We start from the raw sequence: 25,961 nt of genomic DNA, 5'->3' as shown, positions 1-25,961 counted from the left end.
CGACTAAATCTACAGTAAATTTAGTCGGCTAAAATCTAATGGGTTTAGTTACAGTGCATTTATTAAGCATTTCTCTAACATTTCCAAACTCATTATATAGGTTTGATATTAAGGTTTTAACATGATAGACACTGATTTAACTGTGGTGACAAACAACATGCCTTTGTTAAAATCCGAACCACGCAGCAGATTCGTCCTGAATGAATCTCTTCCCAAATCGCCACTCCCTAACATTTTCGTCTCGTTTTTATTTGTTGACGAAAATGTCAATAGATTTATGTCATGGTTTTTATCATTCAAAAAGAGTTTTAGTTTGTTATCGTCTCGTTGTCGTCGGTGAAAAAAATGTCGTTGATGAAAATTGACCAATTATTTGTCAACGAAATTAACACTGATCCCTTCTAGCTACAACAGCGAATATAACACATAATTACTGTATTTGCATTACTATAAGGGTAGGTTTAGGGTTGTGGTAGGTGTAGACGTTAATAAACCATAATTTTACAAGTAGCATTTTTCGTTGTCGAATTGTACTACCCACTGTTTTAATGGGAGGTAGCAAAATCTGACAGGGTAGCACAAATCGACAGAATGTAAAAAATGTTGTGAATTCTTAGGGTTTCGCTGACGTTTAATGTTAACTATCTTTTAATCTAAACATAAAACATTATTTACCCCGTTTGTATCTGCGAGGCGTCCGTTACACATTTTCCCTGTATGTTAACGTAATTGTGACTGTCGAATGTCTGACTTGACTCTTGGTAATGTATTTTGCCCCGCCCCCAAAACATATGATTCGACTATCAGTTGAATATCGGCAAGATTCGAAAATTCCGATTCGACTATGAAAATCTTTAGTCGGGGACACCCCTAGTAAATATTGAACTCTTATACACTACAGTTCAAAAGTTTGGGTCAGTAAAATTATATATATTTTTAAATAAATTAATTTTATTTTCACATAGCAGATTGATCAAAAGTTATAGTAAAACATTTAAAATGTTCTTTTGAACTTTCTATTTATCAAAGAACCCTGAAGACTGGAGTAATGGCTGCTGAAAATTTAGCTTTGCCATCACAGGAATATATTTTTTATATTTTATTTTATTTTAAAATATGTTCAAATAGAAAACATTTATTTTAATTGTACAGATATTTCACAATATTAATGTTTTTACTGTATTTTTGTTCAAATAAATGAACATTAGACTCTTCTTTTAAAGACATTCAATCTTACAGACCCTAAAATTTTGAATGGCAATAGAGCATGAGAAGGCAGAAAGCTGTTCTGTCTGTCTCCTCTTCATTTTCAGTCAGATGTGTGTAGAAAGCATGTCAAGCTAAAAAATTCAACATGAAGTTTCAGCTTCTTAGAAATTTTCCCATGAAATTAGTTAGGTATTGTATGTTGAGGATTACATTAACTATGCAACAAATTTTATTGATTGCTTTGTCCCGTTTGCAATGGTCTTTTCTGTGATCTGATCAACTGAGGGCAACTGAACAAGCAAAATCTCGAACATGCTCCTTTCTTTCTTCAGATCATGTAAGTCGTTTCACCCACAGCTCTACTGATGTCACCAACAAGTGCTGTATGCGGGTGTGTGTGTAATAAAGACATCTCATTCTTAATGACCTGTAGGGAAAAAAAAACTCAGCGTGTTATGTCTTTATTTATACTTGACATTATCTTGTTCTGACCCTGCTGGAAAAGCCTAGATAGGCTTCACAGTTTATTTACCATCTCTGATCACCTGTACTCTGCACGCTAGTTTGGTAAACAGAAGATATATTGACATATTGATATTAGGGCTGGACGATATGGCCAAAATTTATATCACGATGTATTTCCTAATTTCGGTCGATACGATATAATTCCGATATCGATATGAACACTATTTATCTGAAATATAAATATTTTGTAACATTATAAATGCCTTTATCATCACCTTTGATCAATTTTAAGCATCCTTGCTAAATAAAAGTATTAATTTCTATAATTTCTTTCCCAAAAAAATAATAAAAATTATACTGAATGGAATAGTGTATAATGTTACAAAAGCTTTTTATTTCAGATAAATGCTGATCTTTGGATATTTCTATTCATCAAAGAATCCTGTAAAAAAAATGTACTCAACTGTTTTTAAAACATTAAAAAGCTTACTGTTCAAAAACGTTTGACTGGTAGTGTAGGCTGATTATTCTTATAGATTGAAACAAATGTGCTTCAGCCAGAAAAAAGGGTATGAAAAGTGCTCCGAGTCGCTGCAGAAAACAACAAAAACTGGAAATTTTGCTGGAGACGGGCTTATTATTGAAAATGCAAATTCATTCTCTGCCAGCAGGAGGCGCTTTTAGAGTGATAAAACTAGCGGTTTCCCCGGCAAAGGCTGTAATCAAAGCAGCTCCGCTCATGAACGCTTCTTTATCAGATCAAATGAAAATGCCATCGAAACTTTTCTGAAGACGGTCGGTTGCCTTGAGAGATACATTCATATAAAACACGCGCCGTGTTATGATTTTGAAACGTACAGTGCTCATGTTTATTCAACGAAGTCAAACGCCACAAATAAATCAATGTATGGGAAACACTGGTAATGTATATCGAAATATCGGAAATGTGTTTAAAAATCATATCACCATTATTGAAAAAAATTATATCGCGATACATATTGATATTGAATTATAGTACAGCCCCAATTGATATATTGTATTAAAAGTCACTATATCTGGAGATTTAGGCAAACCTAAGTTTCTCATTTAAAAGAGGACATTTCAGACCCTGCCTTTGTTCCCTTTTATGTGTTTGATCATTTTCCATGACCTACAGAATATTATTTGGACATTATAAGAAAGGAAAGGTGTTAGAAGGGGAACAATATCCTTACTTCCTTAAAGAGAAGGTACTGAGTAGTTCAAACTTTACTGTCATGGTAGGGTGGTAACAGTCAACATACTGTGTGTGTGTGTGTGTGAGAGATATATGGCCCATGGCATCTGTCTAACTGCAGCTGTAACCCTATACCCGAGTGAAGATTTACATCTCTGCTATTCAACACAGTGCACCTTGTCCATTTTTCTTTGGAAGTTGCTCACTCACAATTGACATAGGGAATATCTTAATAAAGAAAAAAAACAAGGTTTGATGGCGAACAAGGGGTTGCATGTTTAAGAAGCATAGAAAGTGAGGGTCTCCTGCGGGTCAGCAGGAGCACGGCGGTCCAGACAGCTGCGTAGACACGGAGCTGCCAGCCAGTCCGTTTCCATTATCTGTCATACTCGCCCACACACGCTTTCTCTTTAACATTCCCAAGCACCAATCTTCTCACACGCTCAGATCTAGGGATATTCGAAGAGGAAATGGAAAGCAGACCGAGATAACTACATGAAACTGTTGATAATTAATGCCGTCCTAAGCTGTGTTTAGTGATGCAAATGGATTTACCAGAAAACCACTGTACTCCCTTAGGATGACATTAGACTTAATGTCATTTTGGTGAACCCGATACGTCTTGCCCTGTACTCCTCTGTCTTCTCCACTCCTCCTGATGGCTCTCCTTATTGATCTCCTGTTTCCAGCTTCATGTTATATCTTAATCTCCTTGGTCTGTCCTCTCCTGTTTTGTCTCTGCCTATTTCTCTCTTCTCCTCTTAGTCCTTTCTCGCTAGTTGTGTGGTTTGTCTGGGAAGAGGCCAGATCTCTGTGGCCTTCTGCCCAAAAACAGTTCATGAGAACGTTCTGCTCTCCCACAATGCCTTGCTCCACAGGCAAATTCTGCAAGGCCTAATGTAAAACATCTCAAGTTCTTCAGCTGTTTTACTTCATAGTTTACTTCTACTTCAAGACATTAAATCGCTGTTTGTGTTTTTTTTGTGTTTTTTTTTTCCCCCATTGCTGCAGGACTGGCCCTTTGACGATGGAGCTCCGCCCCCAACCCAGATTGTAGATGATTGGTTAAACCTGCTGAAGACTAAGTTCAGAGAGGAGCCAAAATGCTGCATTGCTGTTCACTGTGTTGCAGGATTGGGCCGGTTAGTGTTTTAGTTGTCAATGTGCTTCTTGAGAGATTTGTAACTCAGAAGAGCCAGGGTTAGTCCCTCCTTCATTAGCTCTAGTGATAGGACATATGTATCGTCTTGAAAGAACTTTAAGTTCACCAAGGCTGCATTTATTTGATCAAAATACAGTAAAAAAAAAAAAAAAAGTAATACTTTTGAAAATGACTTTTCTATTTGAATTTTTTTTTTAATAATGTAATGGATTCTTGTGATGGTAAAGTTAACAAGCAGCTTATGTAAAGGTTTACTCCAAGTCAGGTGAATCCGAAACCTGCCTCATTATACTGTGCTTTTAGTTAAGATAGATGAGTTGATTAGTTGCTCAAGCAACCCATGACTAGTGAAAAATGTGTGGTTGTGTAAAAAGTAGCCTGCATATGAGTCCCACTTGTGTTCTCAAACTCTTCAAACGCTTGCTAACTTTTGCATATTTAGTGCTCAGCCTTTCTCACCTCTGTATAAACCTGCTGATACAGACACAAATAACAGTAACCAGTCTAAACTTGAGAAGTCTAAACTCTGTGACCTGCTGGTGTTAGTATGGTGTAACCAACATTGTGGGCAGTACAGTGCACTCTGTACTCTTGCATTCATTTTCCTGTGCTCAGTTTACACCAGTTCCTTTAGGGAAAAACAGCAGCACCATTTAAAACAAGCCTTTGGTCGTACTGCTCTCCAAGCACAGAAGTGTTTTGTTGTTGTTTGTTCAGCATTTTTTGGAGAGGGTGTGTGTGAGAACTCAACTGCAGACTGCCGTCTCAGCTCTTGACCTCTTTACATAAACAAGCAGCTCAGAATACAGTTTTCTCTGTGAATACAAGCACACTTGTTTTTGAGCTCCCAAAGATGGGACACTCTGATTTGATCATTGTTGATGCAGGTGTAAAAAATAATAATAATAATAGAGTAACAACATTTTTATTATTTATTTAGTTATTTATTTATTTTTTTTGTCATCAAGCAGTTTGTTGACTGAAAAATTGCATTGTATTAAATCTGTTTTGTCTCGTTTTCATAGAGCACCTGTACTGGTGGCTTTAGCCTTAATTGAGTGTGGAATGAAGTATGAAGATGCGGTGCAGTTTATAAGACAGTAAGTAGTTTGGATGATTTCTCCTTTGATATACATTTGACATTCTAACTTCTGTTTTAAGGTTGGAATACACTGCACACCTTTTTAAATCTGAACCATTTTTAAACACTAGGCATCATACACTTGACAACTTTGCAAATGGTTAGAAGGAAAAACTGGACATCATACACTAATCGACCGAGGAGCACGCATTACCAGACTTTCTGAAGTAGTTCTGAACACAAACGCACACAGAAATACACACCTCATTGCTATTAGACACATAACAAATGAAAACAGTGTGTTCTACAATCAGCTCAAAATATTTAACAAGTTTGATATTCTCTGACTGCATGACTGCAATCATAGACTGAAGCTAAAAAAAATGTAGTCTGTGTCCCTCATACTCTGCATGATCTGACTTTCTGCAACTAGCATTGACTCCTTCAGACTGAAAATTGGCACATAAATCTGGGCAGAAGTCATGTATTCCAGCCTTTCGCAGATTTAAACTGCACTAATTGTTTGTTTGTTTGTTTTTTAGGAAGAGACGTGGAGCCTTCAACTCAAAGCAGCTTCTTTACCTTGAAAAATACAGATCCAAGATGCGTCTGCGGTTCAAGGATCCCAACGGTCCCAACTGCTGTGTCCAGTAATGCGTCATTCTGTCAGTCATACAAAACAACAGTGGGAAGTTGAACCAGGGTAAAGGGGATCAAAAGCTGTGGGTTATAATTGTGGTGATTTTATCAAATGAATCATGGCTAATCGATAGCAGAGATGTAATGAATGAAAGCTGATCTATGGATTCACCAGCAGTATCAATTAGAAGGGTCAAAGCACACAGATGAGCCCACAACCTGGTTGGTTAACCAGCGCTAACAGTCATGGGCAAGAATTATACACAAGTTCCCCTGATTTCCCAAATTTCCAATCATTGGATGACTTTTTATTTTGTGTTATTTCGGAATGAGTACTTTGAACCATGATGAAAAGATTTACATTTGCTGTCATTGTTGATTTTTATTAAGACTTTTATTGTTCGGCATGTTCCTTTTATCTTTCTTTTTTTCTTTTTTTTGTAATTATTTCCACACACAATAGCCAATTTTGTTACAGAAACAACTCTGAAGTATTTTTGCACAAAACAACATTTTTAAGACGTTCCTCTCCAATGCAGCAATTGCCCCCTTTGAAATCACTTTTAATTTAGGGTTAGCTTAGGTTTTAAATATGTCAGCTGTATTTATTCACTATAATTAGTTTGTCTTGTCAGGAGTGTGGGTGGGGTTAGGACACTTTTTTTCTTTCTTTCGTGAAGCCATGTTATTTTCTCTAGTTATCTTTATCTCTGGGGAGTGCAATATTTAGTCCAGCTTAGAAAAGCCCTCACCCTTAGGACCGTCCTACATCCAAATTCAAATACAGGAGGATACTTGGCTTGTCTTAGGTACTCACTTTCTATAGCTGATTTTTGCTGGCTGCTCAGTAAAAAACTTTACTTGTTGGCCTGGCTGTGACACCCACACATAATGTGTACACTTTATCCGTCACCCTACTGTTCAGCCCACAGACACACTGAAGGAAGTGAGAGACAGGAGACTGGTCAGCTCTGGGTTTATTTAATTTAAATTGTTGTTTTTTTATTGTTGTTTTAATCACAGTGCCCATTTTGAAAACACACCCCCTCTTCATCTTGCTTTGAAGACAAATAAATGAATTGAAATTGATTCTGGCCTATTTTCATTGTGTGTTCTTTCCTGTAATATGTTAGCTATTTATTGTGCTTGGTAGATGAGTCACTTCGTGATGACTGATGTTTATGGCCACCTTGAAGATAACATCTGAAATGATGGGGGAAGATAATGTGAAAGATAATTTGGCGAAAGTGACATGTACTGCCACCTGCAACTGAAAGATAATTCAATCAGTCTTTAAAATTGCTATTCTATAAAAAAGAAAGGTGAAAAAAAAAGTTGTGTTTGTGTCTGTTGAAACGGTACATGACCCAGAATGTACGACTCTCAATAGTCATTTAAAGACAAACCAAATATGACTTATTTGACTCCATGAGGCTTTTCCACACCAGGATTTTCTGGCCAGAAAGGTCCTGAATGATCAATGACTCGTGTACATAAAGGAAACAGCTCATGTGAAGAGTGATAGTCCAGATGGAAGATGACTAAACTCTTGAAATATTTAAGTCAGTCACTTGGTAGAAATCCACAAGAAGTTGGGAAATGACCTATTTATTTTCCATCTCTACACCTGCTGACATAATCCACTGGAGTCTGTAATATGAAGAGTCAGATGTAGGACACAATGGGGCAGTTTTCCAGACAGAGATTAAGCATAGTCCTAAACTAAGGCTGCGTTTACACTGGCACAAAAAATCCGATCTTTCGCTCACATCTGACACAGATCGGAATTTGTTGCACACGTGTAAACACAAAAACCCGCACGAGATCCGATTTTTTTGCATCCGACCTGAGCCACTTCCAAATGTGGATTTTAATCGGATACACATCTGATATCTGGACATCCGACCTACGTCTAAACACACATATCCGATTCTCCACAGAACTCCCAATGCGAGGGCGACACGTTTGCTCATAAAGATTTTTAATGCCGGCGTGCTGTATGCGCTCGCATTTTATTGAGATGGAAACTTTTTATAGGTAAGAAATTGCACATTCAGGAGCTGGTTTTCAACCCCCGCCCCGTGAATTTTGAAAATACAACAGCTAAAAGCTACATATATTTCTCAGCAATGAGGTGATAACTTAGCAGTTTTTGTAATTAAACCGACAAGCTTGTTTGCAATGCTTCACAATCGCTCACTCGCACGTGGGTGCATGCGTTCGTTCGTTCTCTCTCCCCTTAATTCAAATTAATTTCAATAAATATAAACTTTATTTCACTAAAGAATTCTACCTTTAACGAGCTGTAGATAAAATAGTCTAACAAATTAAAATTACCGTTATTTTCCGGTCTTTATCCGTTCAGTCAGATTTTGTGCTGCAAAACATCCATGACAGCCGTTGTCCATGCTGGCAAATAATAATGGCCATTCGACGTGAATTATATAAATAATTTTAATAGCACGGCCATTTAAAACCCGAGGGTCTACTATGTGCATAGTAAAGCGATCACTGCAGACAATCCCTTTGGGTGGGAATTATTGTAAACACAGATATCGGATACCAGTCGTGTCTAAAGTGAATGTAAACAGACGTGCCAAAAAATCGGATATGGTCAAAAGATGGATCTGTGCATTAAGACTTGCAGTGTAAACGCAGCCTAAAATGGCCTTTTAAACTAGATTAACAGAAATCTGCTTTCTGTCATGGTTTTAAATAGTCTTCGATTTAGTCTAGTCCAGAATTGAATGAGCTACTAAAGGACTAAATTGAGGCTTAAATTAAACTTACCAGGAGGCAGGTTTAACTTCAGATTAACATTGTTTTCAGTCTTTATATAGAATAAATATGATCAAAGAAGCCAAAGAAATAATAAAACACACTCACAAAACCCTAAAAGTAAAATGCTAGGGAAGGGAAATCTCATTATGAAAGAAATGTTTTTCTCTAATACACACTGGCTACATTTAATGGCACCCTTTTATTTAATACTTTTACTTCATTTAATACTCTTCTTCTATAATGCCTGATGAGTTTGGAGAACACCTGACAAGAGACCATTATACTGTACATTATCTATCCAGATCCTTAAGTTTCCCAGGTCTATGTTGATACACTCTCCTCTTGCGTTTTCTATAGGGTTCCGACCAGAGGACTGGGATGACCATGGCAGAACCTTCATTTTGTGCTCAGTGGCCCATTTGTTGTGTTGATTTTGATGGTCTTTTTAGATCATTGTCCTGATGGAAGATCCAAACAAGGCCCATTATATGATTTCTAGCAGAGTCAATTTATGTGTTTGCTAGAATCCATGATGCCATCTCTCTGAACAAGATGTCCCGGACCTCCGAATAGGCCAACAACATTAAAGATACAGCAGTATATTTCATTGTACACATGGAGTACTTTTTATCCTTGTGTGGGGATATGCTTGGTTCATTCCATGTTTTACAGGCAAACTCTGCCATGCTAATTCTGGTTTTAAATTAATCTAGTTTATTTTAGTTCAGGACTCCAGGAGTTATTAATCTGTATTTAATATGTGTTTCAAAAAGCCATTTTTAAAGCCATGATTAACTATCCTAGATTAAGCCTATACTCCAGATTTAATTTAAACCCTGTCTGGGAAACCGCCCCTAAGTTTATCATTTAGGTGTTGAGTTCTAATGCATAATCTAATTAAATAGGAAACCACAGCACTTAAGTGTTGGTCTCTTAAGTGATTGTAGTACAAAGATGTAATACCGATTATCCAGATTGCACAAGTCTGGGCTGGTCTGTCTTTATCTGCAGTGCCATCTGCTGGATCATGCTGGTGAGGTGTCAGTTGTAGTTGAGGTTAGAGAATAATGACAAGTTAGAATAGCATTTAACTGCAGTCGTCTGCCAACTGATTTTGTATTGTTAAATTTTAATGATGTTCTTCAGAGAGTAACATCAGCTGTCAATCTTCAATAGACCCAATTTATGTTGATAAATTGTATGAAAAAGAAATGTATGAATATATATATATATATATATATATATACACACACACACACACACACACACACTGCCGTTCAAAACTTGGAATCAGTCAAATTTGTAATGTTTAAGAAGTCTCTTCTGCTCATCTGCATTTATTTTATCAGAAATACAGGGAAAATACAGTAATATTGTGAAATATTATTGCAAATTAAAATAATTGTTTTCTATATTAATATACTTTAAAATATAATTTATTCCTGTGATGCAAAGCTGAATTTTCAGCATCATTACTCCAGTCTTCAGTGTCACATGATCCTTCAGAAATCACTCTAATATGCTGATTTATTATCAATATTGAAACAGTTTTGCTGCTTAATATTTTTCAGGATTATAATATTTTTCAGGATTCTTTGATGAATAAAAAGTTAAAAAAGAACAGCATTTATTCAAAATAGAAATCTTTAGTAACAATATACACTACCTTTCAAAAGTTTGGGGTCAGTAATTTTTATTATTTTTTTGAAAGAAATGAATGCTTTTATTCAGCAAGGTGTGTGAAATTGATAAAAAGTGATAATAAAGACATATTGTTTGAAAAGATTTCTATTTTAATGAAATGCTGTTCTGTTTAATTTAATTCATCAAATAATCTTGAAAAAAGTATCACAGGTTCCAAACAAATATTAAGCAGCACAACTGTTTCAATATTGATAATAAATCAGCATATTAGAATGATTTCTGAAGGATCATGTGACACTGAAGACTGGAGTAATGGTGATGAAAAATCAGCTTTGCATAACAGGAATAAATTATATTTTAAAGAATATTAAAATAGAAAACCATTATTTTAAATGGTAATAATATTTTACAATATTACTATTTTTTCTGTATTTTTGGTCAAATAAATGCAGCTATATGAACAGAAAAACACATTAAAAATCTTACTGATCCCAAACTTTTGAACAGCTGCAATTTAATAATAATAAAAAAAAATCATCACTTTGTAGATGTCTTCATTTATCCATATGTAAAATACAATTATTCAACTGATTTACATTGTTAGGAACATGAAATGTTAACTATCTGGTGGCCTAAACAAACTGCATGCAGTTTATGTTTTTTTACAGTCTATGTTTATAACGTAAACGTTACATAATAGCCCTAAATCTCATCAAACAGTGTCACAAAAGAAAGTACCAAAAACGTCTACAAAAAAAGACCCAAAAACTTTTAATTAGAAATGTAAACACTAAGAGCTGTTAGATTTAGTGAACACGCAAATAATGAAAAATCAGTAAACTCACTGAACTATAGTGCACCTTCGCTGGTTTTAAATGGGAGCGCTTTGTCGAGTCTCGACCATAGACTGTACGGTGTGAGTGCGTGGGCGTGGCTGAGTAGCTCGTGTGCAGTGACGTGTCCGCGACCGTTGGCTTCAGCGAGAAGTGAGCAAGCGCTAAATTCAAAATTCAAAACAGCTGAGGAGCGTGTGGCGTGAGAGAGAGCGGAGAGACTTTTACTCCCTCATCAGACAAATAAAGAAGAAAAACAAAGAGGATTGTGCTTTGATTTAAGTCTATATCAGGATGGACCCATTCACGGAGGTGAGTGCCCTTTATGACAGCTTATTTAATCGTTAGTTAATTAGGGAGGTGTTGAAATAAACTAGCGCTGGTCCACTGTGCACCAGCTGCTATTACCTTTAGATAGCATTAAATTTCTGCCTTCTGACGTTACTAATTAACTTATTGTTTTACGTATTAGCTTATAAAATCTCGATTTGCAGTTTTTATTTACATTTAACGTTTGTTAAAACTAATTTTTCTCTACTTGATACTTGAATCTAGCATATAACGTTTGCAAAGCCAGCATTACTTTTACTAGATTTCAGCAGAATTTAAACAAGCGTGCTGAATATGTATTATATGATATGTATTTGTTCTTCTTTTTTTATTGTTTTTGGGGCCAGTCATACTTGCCTTTTAAAAAAAAATTCTGTTATGTGTGTGTGATTTCAAATCTCTTAACATCCAGTACATCTTATTGTTTTGTCTGTTTTGTATTTCTATATCTACAGCGCTTAACTGACCGTAAATATCAGTGGTGCCCGTTGTTTTTTTAAACGTTTTTGTGTCAAAATGCAAAGTAGGTCCTGAATAAGGAGTGTACTTTCAGTCCTTATTATATTTGAATTTAATCTCTTTCTCCATCTAAATATCAGACTTGAATAGAGGGGGCAAAAGCTGTCAGGGCTGTGCCCATAACTTGTGGCTGGTTGAATACAGGAAGCCTGGTTTGACTGTAGCCAATAGGAGTCATCTGCTGGGTCACATGACAAAATTCCATGGCATGGACATGAAATCCTCACTAACTGAAATTTCCACTCATTCCCTGGGAGGTGGCCAACCAACAGCCACACTGCAGGAATGTGTTTGGTCTTGCTCAGTAACAAGGCTGTTAATCATGAGTGTGAGATGTTCTGCTAGAATGAGCCACTGGTTTGTTCACACTCAGAAGATGAGCCGCGCTGATAAATGGGGCCCATGCATGCAAAAAGGAACTGAAACATTGTGTTTTAAGAGATCTGTTTCTCTTTAGGCCTTAGTGATGTAATGAGCACTTTGCAATGCTAATTTGTCATTTTGCTCACTCAGAAACTGTTAGAGCGCACACGTGCTCGTAGAGAAAATCTGCAGAGGAAGATGGCGGAGAGACCAACGGCGGCCAACCGTCCAATGGCTAAAAGGACAAGAGAGCCACTGATAGACACAAACAGTGTCATAAGTGAGCCGACCATTGAAAAAGGTTCAGTTTTGTTGAAATGTTATTTTGTTGCATGCCTGTATTGACATATGAACATTAGATGTTTCATTACTTTCCTTCTATAGCCTAAATAAGTTTTTCTTCTTTTTGGACAGCACTTCCCTCTTCCAACCCATCCCCCTCAAAGCGTCGCTGTTCAGATGAAAATGCTCTCCTTTCTGAAGAAGAAAACAAACAACCAGTGGCCCCGCATGTGACCGCCTCTGAGCCCATGACGGACAAGAAGCCACCCCTGGTGCCAAGCAGTGCTCGTCCCATGCCCATGGAGCAAAGGTCTGCTCATTGTACACCAGAACCAGAGGTGCTGCCCACTCGACCTCCTTCAGACACTGAAAAGTTAATGCGCCCTCCTCAGTCTCCAGCAAAAAGCACAGATAAGCATGCTGCTCTAGATGGAGCCAAAGAGGCACAGAAAGATGCACCAACCCCAGGCATCTCCAGCATGAGATCTCGACTACAGAGACTGGCTGAGCAAAGGCAGTACTGGGACTCTGAGGGTAGGCAGCTCCCTCTCAGATCTTGAATGCACATAACTTGGTTACATTCATTATATTGAGTTAAAAGCGATAAGCCCAATATATTGGTTCAGGATGATTAAATGGTCTGTATTTGAAGCGACTGCATCAGCCATTTGTGCCATTAATAGAGGTTGACTGATATATCACCAGGGCTGATATCTGGCTTTTCTGTTCTGAAATAGAATAATAGAAAGGCAAATACTATACTTTTTAAATATAACATGGCAGAAAATAAGCAAACTTCTCCAAATTACAGTAATTGTTATGAATGTATTATTGAATATTGAATTGTGTGATATCAAATGCATCAGCTCTATATCGTCCATTGGCTACCCTGCTCTCTAAGATATTGCCATCAACCATTAAAAAAGCTGTATAAGTTGACCACTAGCCTTTAATGGAAGTCAGAATTTCAAAATCCACATTTCCTGTTTTTATATATTCTGAAGAAATAAAATATTATAAATAAGAGTATCATTTAATTAAAATAGACGAGTACTGTAAAACCTGTTGACCACTCTTTCAAATTATTGAAATTGTACTGTTTTTAGTTTTTAACATCAAGTGCAAGTACACATTTAAGGTCCTCCAGAAGACAAAAATATAGACAATATGTGATCGGAGTTAATAATATGACTCTTGGGGTGATGAATAAGCATCTAACTATGTATTAAACATAAAATTGTGCTTTCAGGGACCTCAGAAACAATCCCAGAGAGTGTAGTTTTATCTCCTCTGAAGTCTCACAAAGTGGATCTCCCTCCTGCTACTCCAACAAACTCTGAGCTCCCCGTTGGAAGAAAGGGTAGACTGGCAAACCTTGCTGCCACAATTGGTTCCTGGGAAGATGCCCTTGGACACCTGCCGCCTCCCCGGGACAATGCACAACCACAGCCTGGCACGGCCTGTGTGTGCCCACCAGTAAGTACAGTGACGAGCAACAGTTCCAAGCCAAGTCCTGCTGTGGAACGACCTCAGACTGCCCAACCAGCTCAACACAAGTCTGTTGACAGCGGTCAGCAGGTGGGTCAAGCCAAAAACAGATTCTGTTCTATCCTTTTTATTATGTATTATTCTCCAGTCAAGTCAACCAGAGTGGTTCCACCTAGTCCTCAGAAGACCGAGTTTCCTCAGTCCAGACTGGCTCAAGCAGATCCCTCTCCTGTTTCCAGCCCACTGAAGATTTACTCCTCCACTCAGCCCTCCAGTCCACTTAAATCTTTGAAAGCATCTTCCTCCAGTCCCCACAGAGGTTATGTCTCTCAGAGCCCCCTGAAGAACCAGGGCCCATCTAAGTTGAATTCTGGAGCAGCACTTAATTCAAGCCCTGCAAAACCAATTTTGACACCTAAACCCTCTTCTACTGCTGATGTTACTGTCATACATCAGAGTCGTGAGAGATTTACCAAGGACACGAGTCACACGACACTCATACAGCACAGAGACCTAGCTGGAACTACTGGTCAGTAGAGTTCTTCTGCTCATTTTTTTTTTCTACATTGAAGTGTACATCTGTGAACTTATGTTTGCTTATGTTGACCTTTTAGTAGGGGTCAAGTCATTTTTGGAGAAAGGTGCCAGGAGCGCAACCAGAATTCTCTACTATTCTCTAGGGCTACTCCCTCTGCCACCCCCAAGTCCAGGCTACTCCAGGAGAGGCTGGGGTGCGCCCAGGCCACCTCTACCACAGCTGTCCTTACTCAGAAGCAGAAAATGGCATGTATTCTCTTAACTAATTAAAGGGTATATTTGTTGAATTGCATATGAAACATCAGCACTAATCTTTTATTTATTTATCAATAGGAGCGAGAGGCAGAACTGGCACAAATTCATAATCGATTTCAAAAAGGCAACATGTTGAGGAGCAAAGAGGATCTTAGTAAGGTCAAGAATGACCCTGAAAACAAGGTTTGCTATCGTGTTTTCTGCTGCTGCATGTAGATAGGACAGTGCTACACAATCTGATTGATAGTCCATATTTTTCTATAATATATAGTGTGAAAAATCTGTTTTAGCAATATGAAATCCACAGAGGAAGGAAAGCAGCATTTTCCTTTTATATATATATATATATATATATCACAATCTTTTTGTCTTATCTCTTTTTAATTATATTTTAGTTTATTTGTCTTTTCTTTGTATTTTATATTTATTTATTTATTTTTGCATTTAGCTGACATGACAAACCCAAATAAAATAAGCTACTAATACTAATCACATTGATACTGAAGAGAAATATACCAATATAAATGATGACTTTGATTTGAACTATTCATTTTTCTAAAGTCTGTTGTGCCTCTTTTATAAACCCAGTACTTAATTTTATGAAAGGAATGGGAAGCCAAAGAACTTGAAACATTGAACATTACGAATGTTACTTAATGTAACCGTTTTTTTATCCTCAGGAAATTGAACTGTCTGTACAGAGTCAGACTTCTGTGCCAGTGCATGATTATGAGCCTTCTACGCCAGTGCCTGAAGTACTCAACAGCCCTTCTAAATATAGTGAAAAAGGTATTTTATTTAAAAAACCATATAATATAGTTAAATGTGTTCTTCTAATCTAAAGCAGTGGTTCCCAACCCTGGTCCTGGAGGCACCCCAGCACTGCACATTTTGCATGTCTCCTTTCTCTGACACACCAATTTCAGGTCTTGGAGTCTCTACTAATGAGCTGATGACCTGAATCAGGTGTGTTTGATTAAGGAGACATGCAAAACGTGCAGTGTTGAGGTGCCTCCAGGACCAGGGTTGGGAACCACTGATCTAAAGCATCATTCCACTGTTATTTTTCTTTGTTCTGTTCAGTTATGTTAATTAGCCATATCTGCCATATGCTGCATTTTCATGTCGTTTTATTCACAGTAACATTATAGTGGTCCTTACGTTTATTGGAATATGAGTAGTTAAACAGATTTTCATCTTTTAGAGAAGGAGTGTGCTCTTCCAAGCCCTGCAAAGGAAGTTGAATTTAAAGAAGAGATTCCTATAGTGAAAGAGCAAGAGGAAGTAAAAGGTATGGGGGAAAAAATCAGTTGTACTATAGACTGTTTGCTTTCTTCATATTGAGGTGTTATTTGCTTTAACAATTTAAAATGTTTTGTTTCGCACTCTTTAGTGACAAAAGACCAGACTAATAAAATATTTTTTGCTTTTTTGTTGTATATGTAGGGCTGGGTGATCATATCTAGATGTTATTTAGCCTTTTTAAAATAATAATTATGTATCTTGTATATTGAATATCTATTGTGTATCAATTAATTATACTTTGTATTATCTCTTGAACTTTCATTATGATATTCACAATTGTTCTGAATTTTATTACCACCAAAATCATGATGAATATATTTTGAAACCGTATATCACTAATTCCCATTACATGTTTTTGATAATGAACGTTCTTGTTGACATTGTAGAAGTAGATGAAGTGCATGAGATTGAGATGAACGTGGATGGTTCCGTTAACTCTGAGGTGATAAATGAGCTGTTTGATGGAGTCCTGGAGGAGAGCAAGGAGAAAAGTGATGAGGAGGATGCAGAAGAAGATGCTCTGAATATCTCCTCCATGTCTCTCCTTGCTCCACTTGCAGAGACGGTAGCAGCTGTGGTCAAGAGCCCAGAAAGAAAGCCTATGGTGAGCCCTGAGGATGTAAGTCATTAGCTAAACAGTGATGATGCTGAATACATCTCAGTTTCACTTTTTTATTTTGGTCCAGACATCGACTCCTGCCAGCTCATTTATTGAGAAGAGTTCCACCCCTGAGAGTGTATCCAGGCCCAGTAAGTTCCAAAGGACACGCATGTTACGAGCTGGATCATCTGACGGCATCAATGTCATAGATGAGCAGCAAAACCAGAACCTTCTCTACAGGTGCGCATCTGATCATTGACTCTTTTCAAAGCAACATTCAAACTGATTGGTTGAGTATGATTTGCATTTAATGCATGGTTGTGTTTGATTTCAGCATTGATGCCTACAGATCCACAAGGGTTAAGACAGAGTCAGAGAGACCTCATGTTAAACAGGTGATCGTGAGGAAAGAGGATGTGTCTCAGAGAATGGAGACCAATGGGAGCCCCAGTCACATCAACATCAAGCAGAAAATGAAGGTCTGTTCAAAAATGTTCAATTGTTATTATTATTATTATTTTAGGCCCTGTCAATTAAAATCATGCATTTACTTTTTAGCAATGAGTAATGTATGCCTTATATTTACATTTATGGGTATAGCAGACACTTTTATCTGAAGTCAATTTAAAATAGTGGAACATAAGCAATTCGTCACAGAGCCAAACAATATTTGTAGTATACAATGCCAGATTTATTAGAAAGCTAGATTATGAAAACAAGCTATAGCAGGAGAAATGTATAAATTAAATTAAGATATATTTTTCTATATATGGAAGAATGTATGCAATGTATATATTTTATGTGCTGGCACCTGTTAGCTTAGTGACTTGCCACATTTAGAAATGCAAATGGACTTGAAATAACACTAACAGTAAATTAGCAATAAAATCTGACATTAACTGTTCCATAAATGTTGTTTCTTATGCTCCAGTGGCGTCACAAAAGTGTGTATTTCAGGGTGGTCCTGTCAGTGTGCATGTGCAGTCACAAATGAGTCACAGGGCTCTATGGGAACTAGACCTTCTAACAACATCTGCAGTGACTTTAACAATTGGCAACTGGCTCTTTTAATTAGAAGATGGGACTTATTTTGCCCTGTTGCGCATTGCAGTTTCTCCTATTCATAGTAATGTGAGTGAACTGTCTTTGATCTGAAGTGAGTTTATGATGCCATGTTGTGCTCTCAGATGTTGACCAATGAGATGAACCTGCAGCAGACAGTGATCCATCAGGCTAGTCAGGCTCTCAACTGCTGCACAGATGAAGAACATGGGAAAGGATCTCAAGTGGAGGCTGAGGCTGAGAGACTGCTGCTTATTGCCAGTAAGTGATAACTTTCCTTTTTGCACTACACGGGTGAATATCAGAATTATTTCTTAAACTTGGAGTAATGACTACTTTTGTTCGACCTCAGCCGAAAGGAGGGCCGCCCTGAAGGCTGATTTGGACCAGTTAAAAGCAGAAGGTCCAACAGCCCAGAAGAAAAGCACAAGCAGTGCCCAGGTGGATATGGGTTTACCTGCTTCTAAAGGGTCCATCTCACTGCTGGAGCTGCGGCTCCCTCTGAAGGCTGACTTTATCTGTTCTTCTGCCAACAAGCCTGGTGAGAATGCTTCTGTATTTATATATAGATACTTCTTGTTTGGCACCTTCATGTCCAATCAGAAATTCACTCATGTCGTAATTTTCACGTAAGAATGTGGAAACCATTACTTCTTTGTGATGATCCGTGCTGGAGCTGAGAACACCGTGGCGACTCCTCTTGCAAGCACACGCACTGGTCTAAGTGGCGATGCTTTGACCTTCTCCACCAAATTCACTTTGTAAGTGTCATTTCCCATCAAGCCACTCTTGACATCCCTATCACCTCAGTGTAGTGTTTATCATATTAATATATTGCTTGATGTGCAGGTCTGATGTCTCTAATGACTTTGAGATTGATATTGAGGTGTACTGTTTTGTAAGTACAGCTTTTTAATTTGCTTTCAAGTGAAATGCATGCCTTTTGAATGCAAATTAAACCTTTATAAAAGAGATTTAGTAAAAGTTAGTTTTTCTCTTAGGTTCAGAAACGGGAGCTGAACCCTGACAAGAGGAAAAAGCCCAACAAGTCAAAGGTAGACTCTTAGTCTTAGACGTAATACATTAAAATGATTCAGTATACAAGGAAGTGTAAGTGTGTAACACTAACAGCTTACTAAGTTTTAATGAATGGCTAATCTAAAGAGCAGCAATCAGTGTGTCCAGATTCTCCTGAGGCATTTCCATGACATGGAAGCATGCTTGTTGGTATGGTTTGTTTCAAAATATCACTTGCTGGTGTGCAAGCAGTTGGTTAGATTTTAAGCAAGTGTTTTTAATGTGTAGAATTGTCAGTCTGAACAAAGTGCACGGTGAAGGGTATTTTTTATTCATTCCTTAACTAAAAAGACCTTTTGTCTCCGTAGTACTCAGCAGTGCTGTGTTTGTGTATAATAAGCTGTTATAAGTATTGTTCACTGTATTTTACTCTGAAATAAAATTTTATCTCTACAGGCTATCACACCAAAAAGGTTCCTTGCTATCTCTGTAAGTAGTCTGTTCGCTTAAACTTCAACACACACTACTGGTCAAAAGGGGTGAATTTTTTTTTCTATAGTTTTATTCAGCAAGTATACACTAAATTGATCAAAGGTGAATCTGTAACATTGTAAAAGTGACATTTTACAATGTTACAAAAAGCTGTTCGGTTTTTTTTTCTTTTTTTCTATTAATCAATGAATCATAAAAAAACTGTATTAGGGGTTCCACAAAAATATTAAGCAGCACAGTTGTTTTCAACACTGATGATAATAAGAAATGTTTCTTAGATTTTAAGCAAGTGTTTTTAATGTGTAGAATTGTCAGTCTGAACAAAGTGCACGGTGAAGGGTATTTTTTATTCATTCCTTAACTAAAAAGACCTTTTGTCTCCGTAGTACTCAGCAGTGCTGTGTTTGTGTATAATAAGCTGTTATATTTATTGTTCACTGTATTTTACTCTGAAATAAAATTTTATCTCTACAGGCTATCACACCAAAAAGGTTCCTTGCTATCTCTGTAAGTAGTCTGTTCGCTTAAACTTCAACACACACTACTGGTCAAAAGGGGTGAATTTTTTTTCTCTAGTTTTATTCAGCATGTATACACTAAATTGATCAAAGGTGAATCTGTAACATTGTAAAAGTGACATTTTACAATTACAAAAAGCTGTTCGTTTTTTTTTTCTTTCTTTTTTTCTATTAATCAATGAATCATAAAAAAACTGTATTAGGGGTTCCACAAAAATATTAAGCAGCACAGTTGTTTTCAACACTGATGATAATAAGAAATGTTTCTTGAGTACCAAATTAGCATATTAGAATGATTTCTGAAGGTCTCAGAATCATTATTCCATATATCACTACAGTTACACTGTTATTATATAAAGACACTCTGTCTTTATGTCCAGATGAAAATGATGCTCAAAAGAAAATGGAAAAACTAACTCATGTTGTAAACACATTTATCAATAATCAGTGAAACCTGTAGACTGCTGCAAAATGATCAAAAATCTGTTTTTAAGGCCAAATTCATTCTTCCTCTGGGAAAAAATCCACACCCTGACTTTGATCTTGGTTTGAGGTTTTATTATGCAGAACCTCTTGCATGATTTCTCATTTGTAATGTAATATTGTATATGTAATACAGTACTTTAACATTAATTCGTTATAAACAATATAAACATGTAAAGTTCTGGTACTTTTTTTTGTCCTCTCCATTTATGTATTATAGAAGAGCAACCTCCAAACACCTGGTGAGTATTAATGAGCTTTTAAAAGCATTTCAGTTCAACTAACATTTTCAATTTGTTTGTTTGTTAAATTAGTTTCTTCATTTTCAGTTGTGGCTAGCCCCGGTGGTCCAAACGCAGTGCGCACCAGTAGCTTTGTACTTGTAGGATCACACAAGCTAACTCTAGCCTCTATTGGGAAAAACAACTTCCTGCTGGAGAAGGTACATTCCTGCCTTTGCGTCTATCTCTATATCATCATAACTGTTCCACAAATCAAACGATACTAACACCATCACCTGGCGAAATGCACTGGATGTATAGAGGGTATGCACATGACGTCACAGTAGGTGTAAGTCACTGCGGTTGCGCCCAGTGAGTGGCAGAAAGACTGTAGCAACATAACGTGGTGTTCAACTTGAATGCGACTGATACAATCAGTGGAGTTCTTAACTAGATTTACATTGCTGAACTCTGTATCATCTGACAGTTGTGCAGATAAAAGTGTTTACTAAATATATTGAAACAACCAGAATATCCTTTGGTGTTCTCATCACTTTGATTTTTGCACAATACAGCGCTTCACAAATTAATACAAAAAAGCAGCTTTACAGAAACTCCTAATGTTATTTCTGTAATGCCTTTAACAAGTTTTATAGTTGGGTGAAATGACAATATATAACAATCATGTAAGTGATCGTCCAGATTTAGATCTAAGGTTAGCTGTATTGTATTTATAGCATTGTCTAGAACAGTGGTCTCCAACCCGTCGATCGCTATCAATTCTTCAATAGGTAGATCTTGTCTTTCATAAAGGCCGAGGTCAGGGATCTTGGGCCTAAAAAGGTTGGTGACCACTGGTCTAGAAGATCAAGTGTGAAGGATTTGTATAGCTTTGCTTAGTTCTTTGGCATCCATATTGGGTAAATCTAAATGTCAGGAAACCCTATACTTGGCCACATGTCAATGTCCATTTTTTGTTAGTTTTTTTTGTAAGATGTGGATCACTGAGTCCAGCCAAGTTGCAGGGTGTTTTGCCACTGAGTGTGGTCGTGTTCTGTCATGAAGGTGACGTCAATGCATACCCTCTGTTGCTTGCTAACATCAGAGAGAGAGCGAGGTTTAACCACAGCACTAGTGTTCACACCAGCTTAATACAGTTTTAACGAAAAGAAAATCTGAATTCTGAATCGGCTATGATCGGTGCATCACTAATTAAAATACTAAGTAAAAGGCCTCAAATTTGAAGTACAATCTGGGATGTCTTTTTCTATCAATTCTTCAATAGGTAGATCTTGTCTTTCATAAAGGCCGAGGTCAGGGATCTTGGGCCTAAAAAGGTTGGTGACCACTGGTCTAGAAGATCAAGTGTGAAGGATTTGTATAGCTTTGCTTAGTTCTTTGGCATCCATATTGGGTAAATCTAAATGTCAGGAAACCCTATACTTGGCCACATGTCAATGTCCATTTTTTGTTAGTTTTTTTTGTAAGATGTGGATCACTGAGTCCAGCCAAGTTGCAGGGTGTTTTGCCACTTGAGTGTGGGCGTGTTCTGTCATGAAGGTGACGTCAGTGCATACCCTCTGTTGCTTGCTAACATCAGAGAGAGAGCGAGGTTTAACCACAGCACTAGTGTTCACACCAGCTTAATACAGTTTTAACACTACTCTTGTTTTTCTTGCACAGTGCTGCCGTTTGCTTATCCCAGACTCTTTCACATGCAGTCATTTCTCTCTTTTAGATCAAATATGAAGGGGTTGAAAGAGAGCTGCTCAGTGACATGTTTCACAAAAAGGTTGCTATATTTGCTCTGTGTTTAGTAACACGGGTTGTTGTGTGTATGAGTATTTGGCTAACCAGGCTTGGTGTCTTTTCTTTGATACTAACGGTCACTTTAAGCCGATTGTTTGAATTTGTGTGCACATCAATGCCTTTGTATTTGGGTGTATACTAGTTGTTTTCGTTACTCCTTCAGGCAAATGTGTAGCTTCTGCATTTATGGCTCCCTCTTGCTGTAAACGATACTTCTCTTGGATATGTCTGTCTTCCAGCCCTTAGTGTCCTGTTTTGCTACAGGTACCTTTCCTTTGTCCTTTGGAGGGGCACATATACCTGAAAATGCAGTGCCAGTTAAAATACTAAGTAAAAGGCCTCAAATTTGAAGTACAATCTGGGATGTCTTTTTCTATCAATTCTTCAATAGGTAGATCTTGTCTTTCATAAAGGCCGAGGTCAGGGATCTTGGGCCTAAAAAGGTTGGTGACCACTGGTCTAGAAGATCAAGTGTGAAGGATTTGTATAGCTTTGCTTAGTTCTTTGGCATCCATATTGGGTAAATCTAAATGTCAGGAAACCCTATACTTGGCCACATGTCAATGTCCATTTTTTGTTAGTTTTTTTTGTAAGATGTGGATCACTGAGTCCAGCCAAGTTGCAGGGTGTTTTGCCACTTGAGTGTGGGCGTGTTCTGTCATGAAGGTGACGTCAGTGCATACCCTCTGTTGCTTGCTAACATCAGAGAGAGAGCGAGGTTTAACCACAGCACTAGTGTTCACACCAGCTTAATACAGTTTTAACACTACTCTTGTTTTTCTTGCACAGTGCTGCCGTTTGCTTATCCCAGACTCTTTCACATGCAGTCATTTCTCTCTTTTAGATCAAATATGAAGGGGTTGAAAGAGAGCTGCTCAGTGACATGTTTCACAAAAAGGTTGCTATATTTGCTCTGTGTTTAGTAACACGGGTTGTTGTGTGTATGAGTATTTGGCTAACCAGGCTTGGTGTCTTTTCTTTGATACTAACGGTCACTTTAAGCCGATTGTTTGAATTTGTGTGCACATCAATGCCTTTGTATTTGGGTGTATACTAGTTGTTTTCGTTACTCCTTCAGGCAAATGTGTAGCTTCTGCATTTATGGCTCCCTCTTGCTGTAAACGATACTTCTCTTGGATATGTCTGTCTTCCAGCCCTTAGTGTCCTGTTTTGCTACAGGTACCTTTCCTTTGTCCTTTGGAGGGGCACGTTTACCTGAAAATGCAGTGCGAGGTTGGCTCACGGATAGAAGAAAGAGGCTTCCTGGTGAGTCTTTATACTGAAAGTGCAGAATGCTAGAACATAAGTTTTTCTTATCCTTCCAGTAAATATCCAGGCATTGCTAGAAAAACTAGATCAGTAACATGAAGTCATTGTTAAACACTTTCTTTTTATACTAAGACGGTTTTGTGTGATGCTAGTGAAGGTGTCTCTTATTTGCAGACTATGTTTGAGGATGTCAGTGGATTTGGAGCCTGGCACAGGAGGTGGTGTGTCCTTTCAGGATACTGCATCTCTTTTTGGACCTACCCTGATGATGAAAAACGAAAGGTAGGCCTACTATAATTTTGTTAATTTTTAAGATGCACTTAATTAAAATTAACAGGTTATTCTTCTTCCCACAGAATCCAATTGGTCGCGTTAACCTTGCCAACTGTACGAGTCGTAAAGTGGAGCCGGCAAACAGAGAGTTCTGTGCCCGGCCCAATACCTTTGAGCTCATCACTGTGAGACCACAGAGGGAGGATGACAGAGAGACCCTGGTCAGCCAGTGCAAGGACACTCTGTGTGTTACAAAGTAAGACCCAATTAACAATGTCAATTCATGTGCGTTGATGGAGAAGTTCAAGTCCTAATCAGAACTTCCCTTTGTAATGTGCAGGAACTGGCTGAGTGCCGACACTAAGGATGAGAGGAATCTGTGGATGCAGAAGCTGAACCAGATCTTGGTAGACCTGCGCATGTGGCAGCCAGATTCATGCTATAAACCCATGTAAGGCTGCTCTCATCGGGCACCAAGGGCCAAAAGTATCCTAGTCTGACTTTCACATTGACTGTGTATATGTCAGATTTGGAAGTGCAATATGGCATCATAGTTACACAGTGTTTACAGATACATTTTACAAGTTTGTTGTTAGAAATTTGACGAAAGTAAAAAAAATTAAAAAAAATTCAATAAAGCCATAAATTAAGAGACATTTCAATTAAAGGACAAAATGCTTTGCCTTACAAGGGTTTTCAGGTATGTTTTTGATACTTTTGTCTGTAATTTAGCAAGGATTGTTTGAAGACTAATGAAAGTGTGTTTGCTTTGTTAGACTGTCAATTTTTATATGTATAAATGTCTTTTGCATGACTGCTGTCTGCTGAGATACCTGCTGTAGTCAGATTTCTCAGAATATTCATCAAGCAAGACAGGAGGCAATGTCCTGAATCCTTAAATGAACGACACATTTAATGTCAGTACTTTGTGGTGACAAATTTCATTTTCATATTAAGGACTGCCAAAACCCATGATCTGTTTTTATATCTGTATATTTACTGTTATAGGGATGACTTAAATTTTTGCTCATCTGTTCCAGGAATCAGAATTTTATTTTTTGGGGGGTTTGGTTAGATTAGAGTTATGAAATTTATATTTATATATCATTTTCTTTAAGTAAACAGTGGGGAGCTCACTTGGATAATGAAAGGGAATGGGCTTTTTTTTCTCTCCTTTTTTGGACATTTATGGCCAATGTTGGTCTTTCTGTGGCTGAAAAAATGCATACAATTTTTAAAAAAATGACACCTTTCCCTGTCACCAAAGCTCTTTTCAGCTCAGTTTCTGCAATAACACTGATGAGGTATATGTGCCTTCAAAAGAATACAAATGTAATTGATATTTTCTATAGAAATTTCCCTTTTTTATTGAAAAGGAAAATGGTCTAAGACATGTTTTTTATTCTTTGCTTGATCCAGATGACTTCACAATAATTCTGAGTTGAAATATGTATCATGCATATTCCCTATTTTCTAAGCTCTCTACATATATTTTTATGTTTGCTTTGTAACTTTTAAATGAACATTTTATAACTTTTTAAATGATTCTAACTAAATTTAGATTCATTTACCTATATCCAAATGTGTGTTTGAATAAGTGACACTTACAACGCTTAAATTTACACTAAATGTCATTGTCTTGACTGAGACTAATTTCTTAACCATTTCATACACAATACCAAAATTCAGCACCTACTACTGTAGCAATCTTAAGGCACTTTAGTGTTATGGCTGTTTTGTGTGTTATGTTATCTTAAACACTCCAAATGTGGCTTCCATGTATCACAGAGCTGCAGTTTCAATAAAATAAGCTTTTGACAACATGTCATCAGTTTTTTAATGTTTTTTGTTTAACTGCCTTATATCTTCTCAATGTGTTTAGCTAGACTAGGAATGTTTAGTATTACTATTACTGTATGATACAGTAAGTAACATGCTAAAGTCTTGTTACTTAAAGGCATTTTCATGACTTACGAATAAAATGTCTTATAAAACGGATAGTTCCGGTCCTTGATTCTGATTGGTTGAGCCGCATTCGAAGCTGTTGTAAATTACTCTACAATCATACACCTTTGTTTACATTTGTGTGTTGCTCTGCAACCACTTT

General features: G+C 37.3%; 2 protein-coding genes across 3 annotated transcripts in view; both read left to right on the top strand.

Moving 5' to 3' along the window:
• Nucleotides 1–7,106, top strand: part of LOC107710550 (protein tyrosine phosphatase type IVA 2-like) — a 31,353-nt gene extending 24,247 nt beyond the window's left edge. For both annotated transcript variants that reach the window (XM_016515348.1, XM_016515358.1), the window contains exons 5-7: nt 3,902–4,032; nt 5,078–5,152; nt 5,676–7,106. In XM_016515348.1, coding sequence (XP_016370834.1) covers nt 3,902–4,032; nt 5,078–5,152; nt 5,676–5,787 — 318 coding nt within the window. In that variant the 3' untranslated portion in view covers nt 5,788–7,106. The remainder of the gene's footprint in view (nt 1–3,901; nt 4,033–5,077; nt 5,153–5,675) is intronic.
• A 4,077-nt stretch (nt 7,107–11,183) lies between these two features.
• On the top strand, nt 11,184–25,087 carry LOC107710628 (actin-binding protein anillin-like). Its single transcript, XM_016515459.1, has 24 exons — nt 11,184–11,342; nt 12,393–12,543; nt 12,657–13,058; nt 13,774–14,545; nt 14,627–14,795; nt 14,883–14,987; nt 15,485–15,593; nt 16,009–16,095; nt 16,496–16,713; nt 16,796–16,950; nt 17,045–17,189; nt 17,898–18,033; nt 18,125–18,313; nt 18,407–18,533; nt 18,622–18,670; nt 18,774–18,827; nt 19,246–19,278; nt 20,503–20,524; nt 20,612–20,724; nt 22,242–22,295; nt 23,492–23,578; nt 23,756–23,863; nt 23,938–24,110; nt 24,195–25,087. The coding sequence occupies exons 1-24, from the start codon at nt 11,325–11,327 to the stop codon at nt 24,307–24,309; spliced, it is 3,591 nt and encodes a 1,196-aa protein (XP_016370945.1). The 5' UTR covers nt 11,184–11,324; the 3' UTR covers nt 24,310–25,087.
• The last annotated feature ends 874 nt before the right edge of the window (nt 25,088–25,961 follow it).

Source organism: Sinocyclocheilus rhinocerous, unplaced genomic scaffold, assembly GCF_001515625.1.
Source record: "Sinocyclocheilus rhinocerous isolate Xijiao unplaced genomic scaffold, SAMN03320098_v1.1 scaffold492, whole genome shotgun sequence".
In the NCBI taxonomy this organism is placed as follows: domain Eukaryota; kingdom Metazoa; phylum Chordata; class Actinopteri; order Cypriniformes; family Cyprinidae; genus Sinocyclocheilus; species Sinocyclocheilus rhinocerous.
Note: the sequence above shows the minus strand (reverse complement) of the source record. Positions and strands in the feature narration are given on the sequence as shown.

What these genes read in the sequence shown, in the direction of transcription:
- LOC107710628 (XM_016515459.1), top strand. An exon ending in ACATCAAGCAGAAAATGAAG is followed by an intron (nt 17,190 to 17,897) that starts GTCTGTTCAAAA and finishes TTGTGCTCTCAG; the next exon opens with ATGTTGACCAATGAGATGAA. An exon ending in TAGAAGAAAGAGGCTTCCTG is followed by an intron (nt 23,579 to 23,755) that starts GTGAGTCTTTAT and finishes TCTTATTTGCAG; the next exon opens with ACTATGTTTGAGGATGTCAG.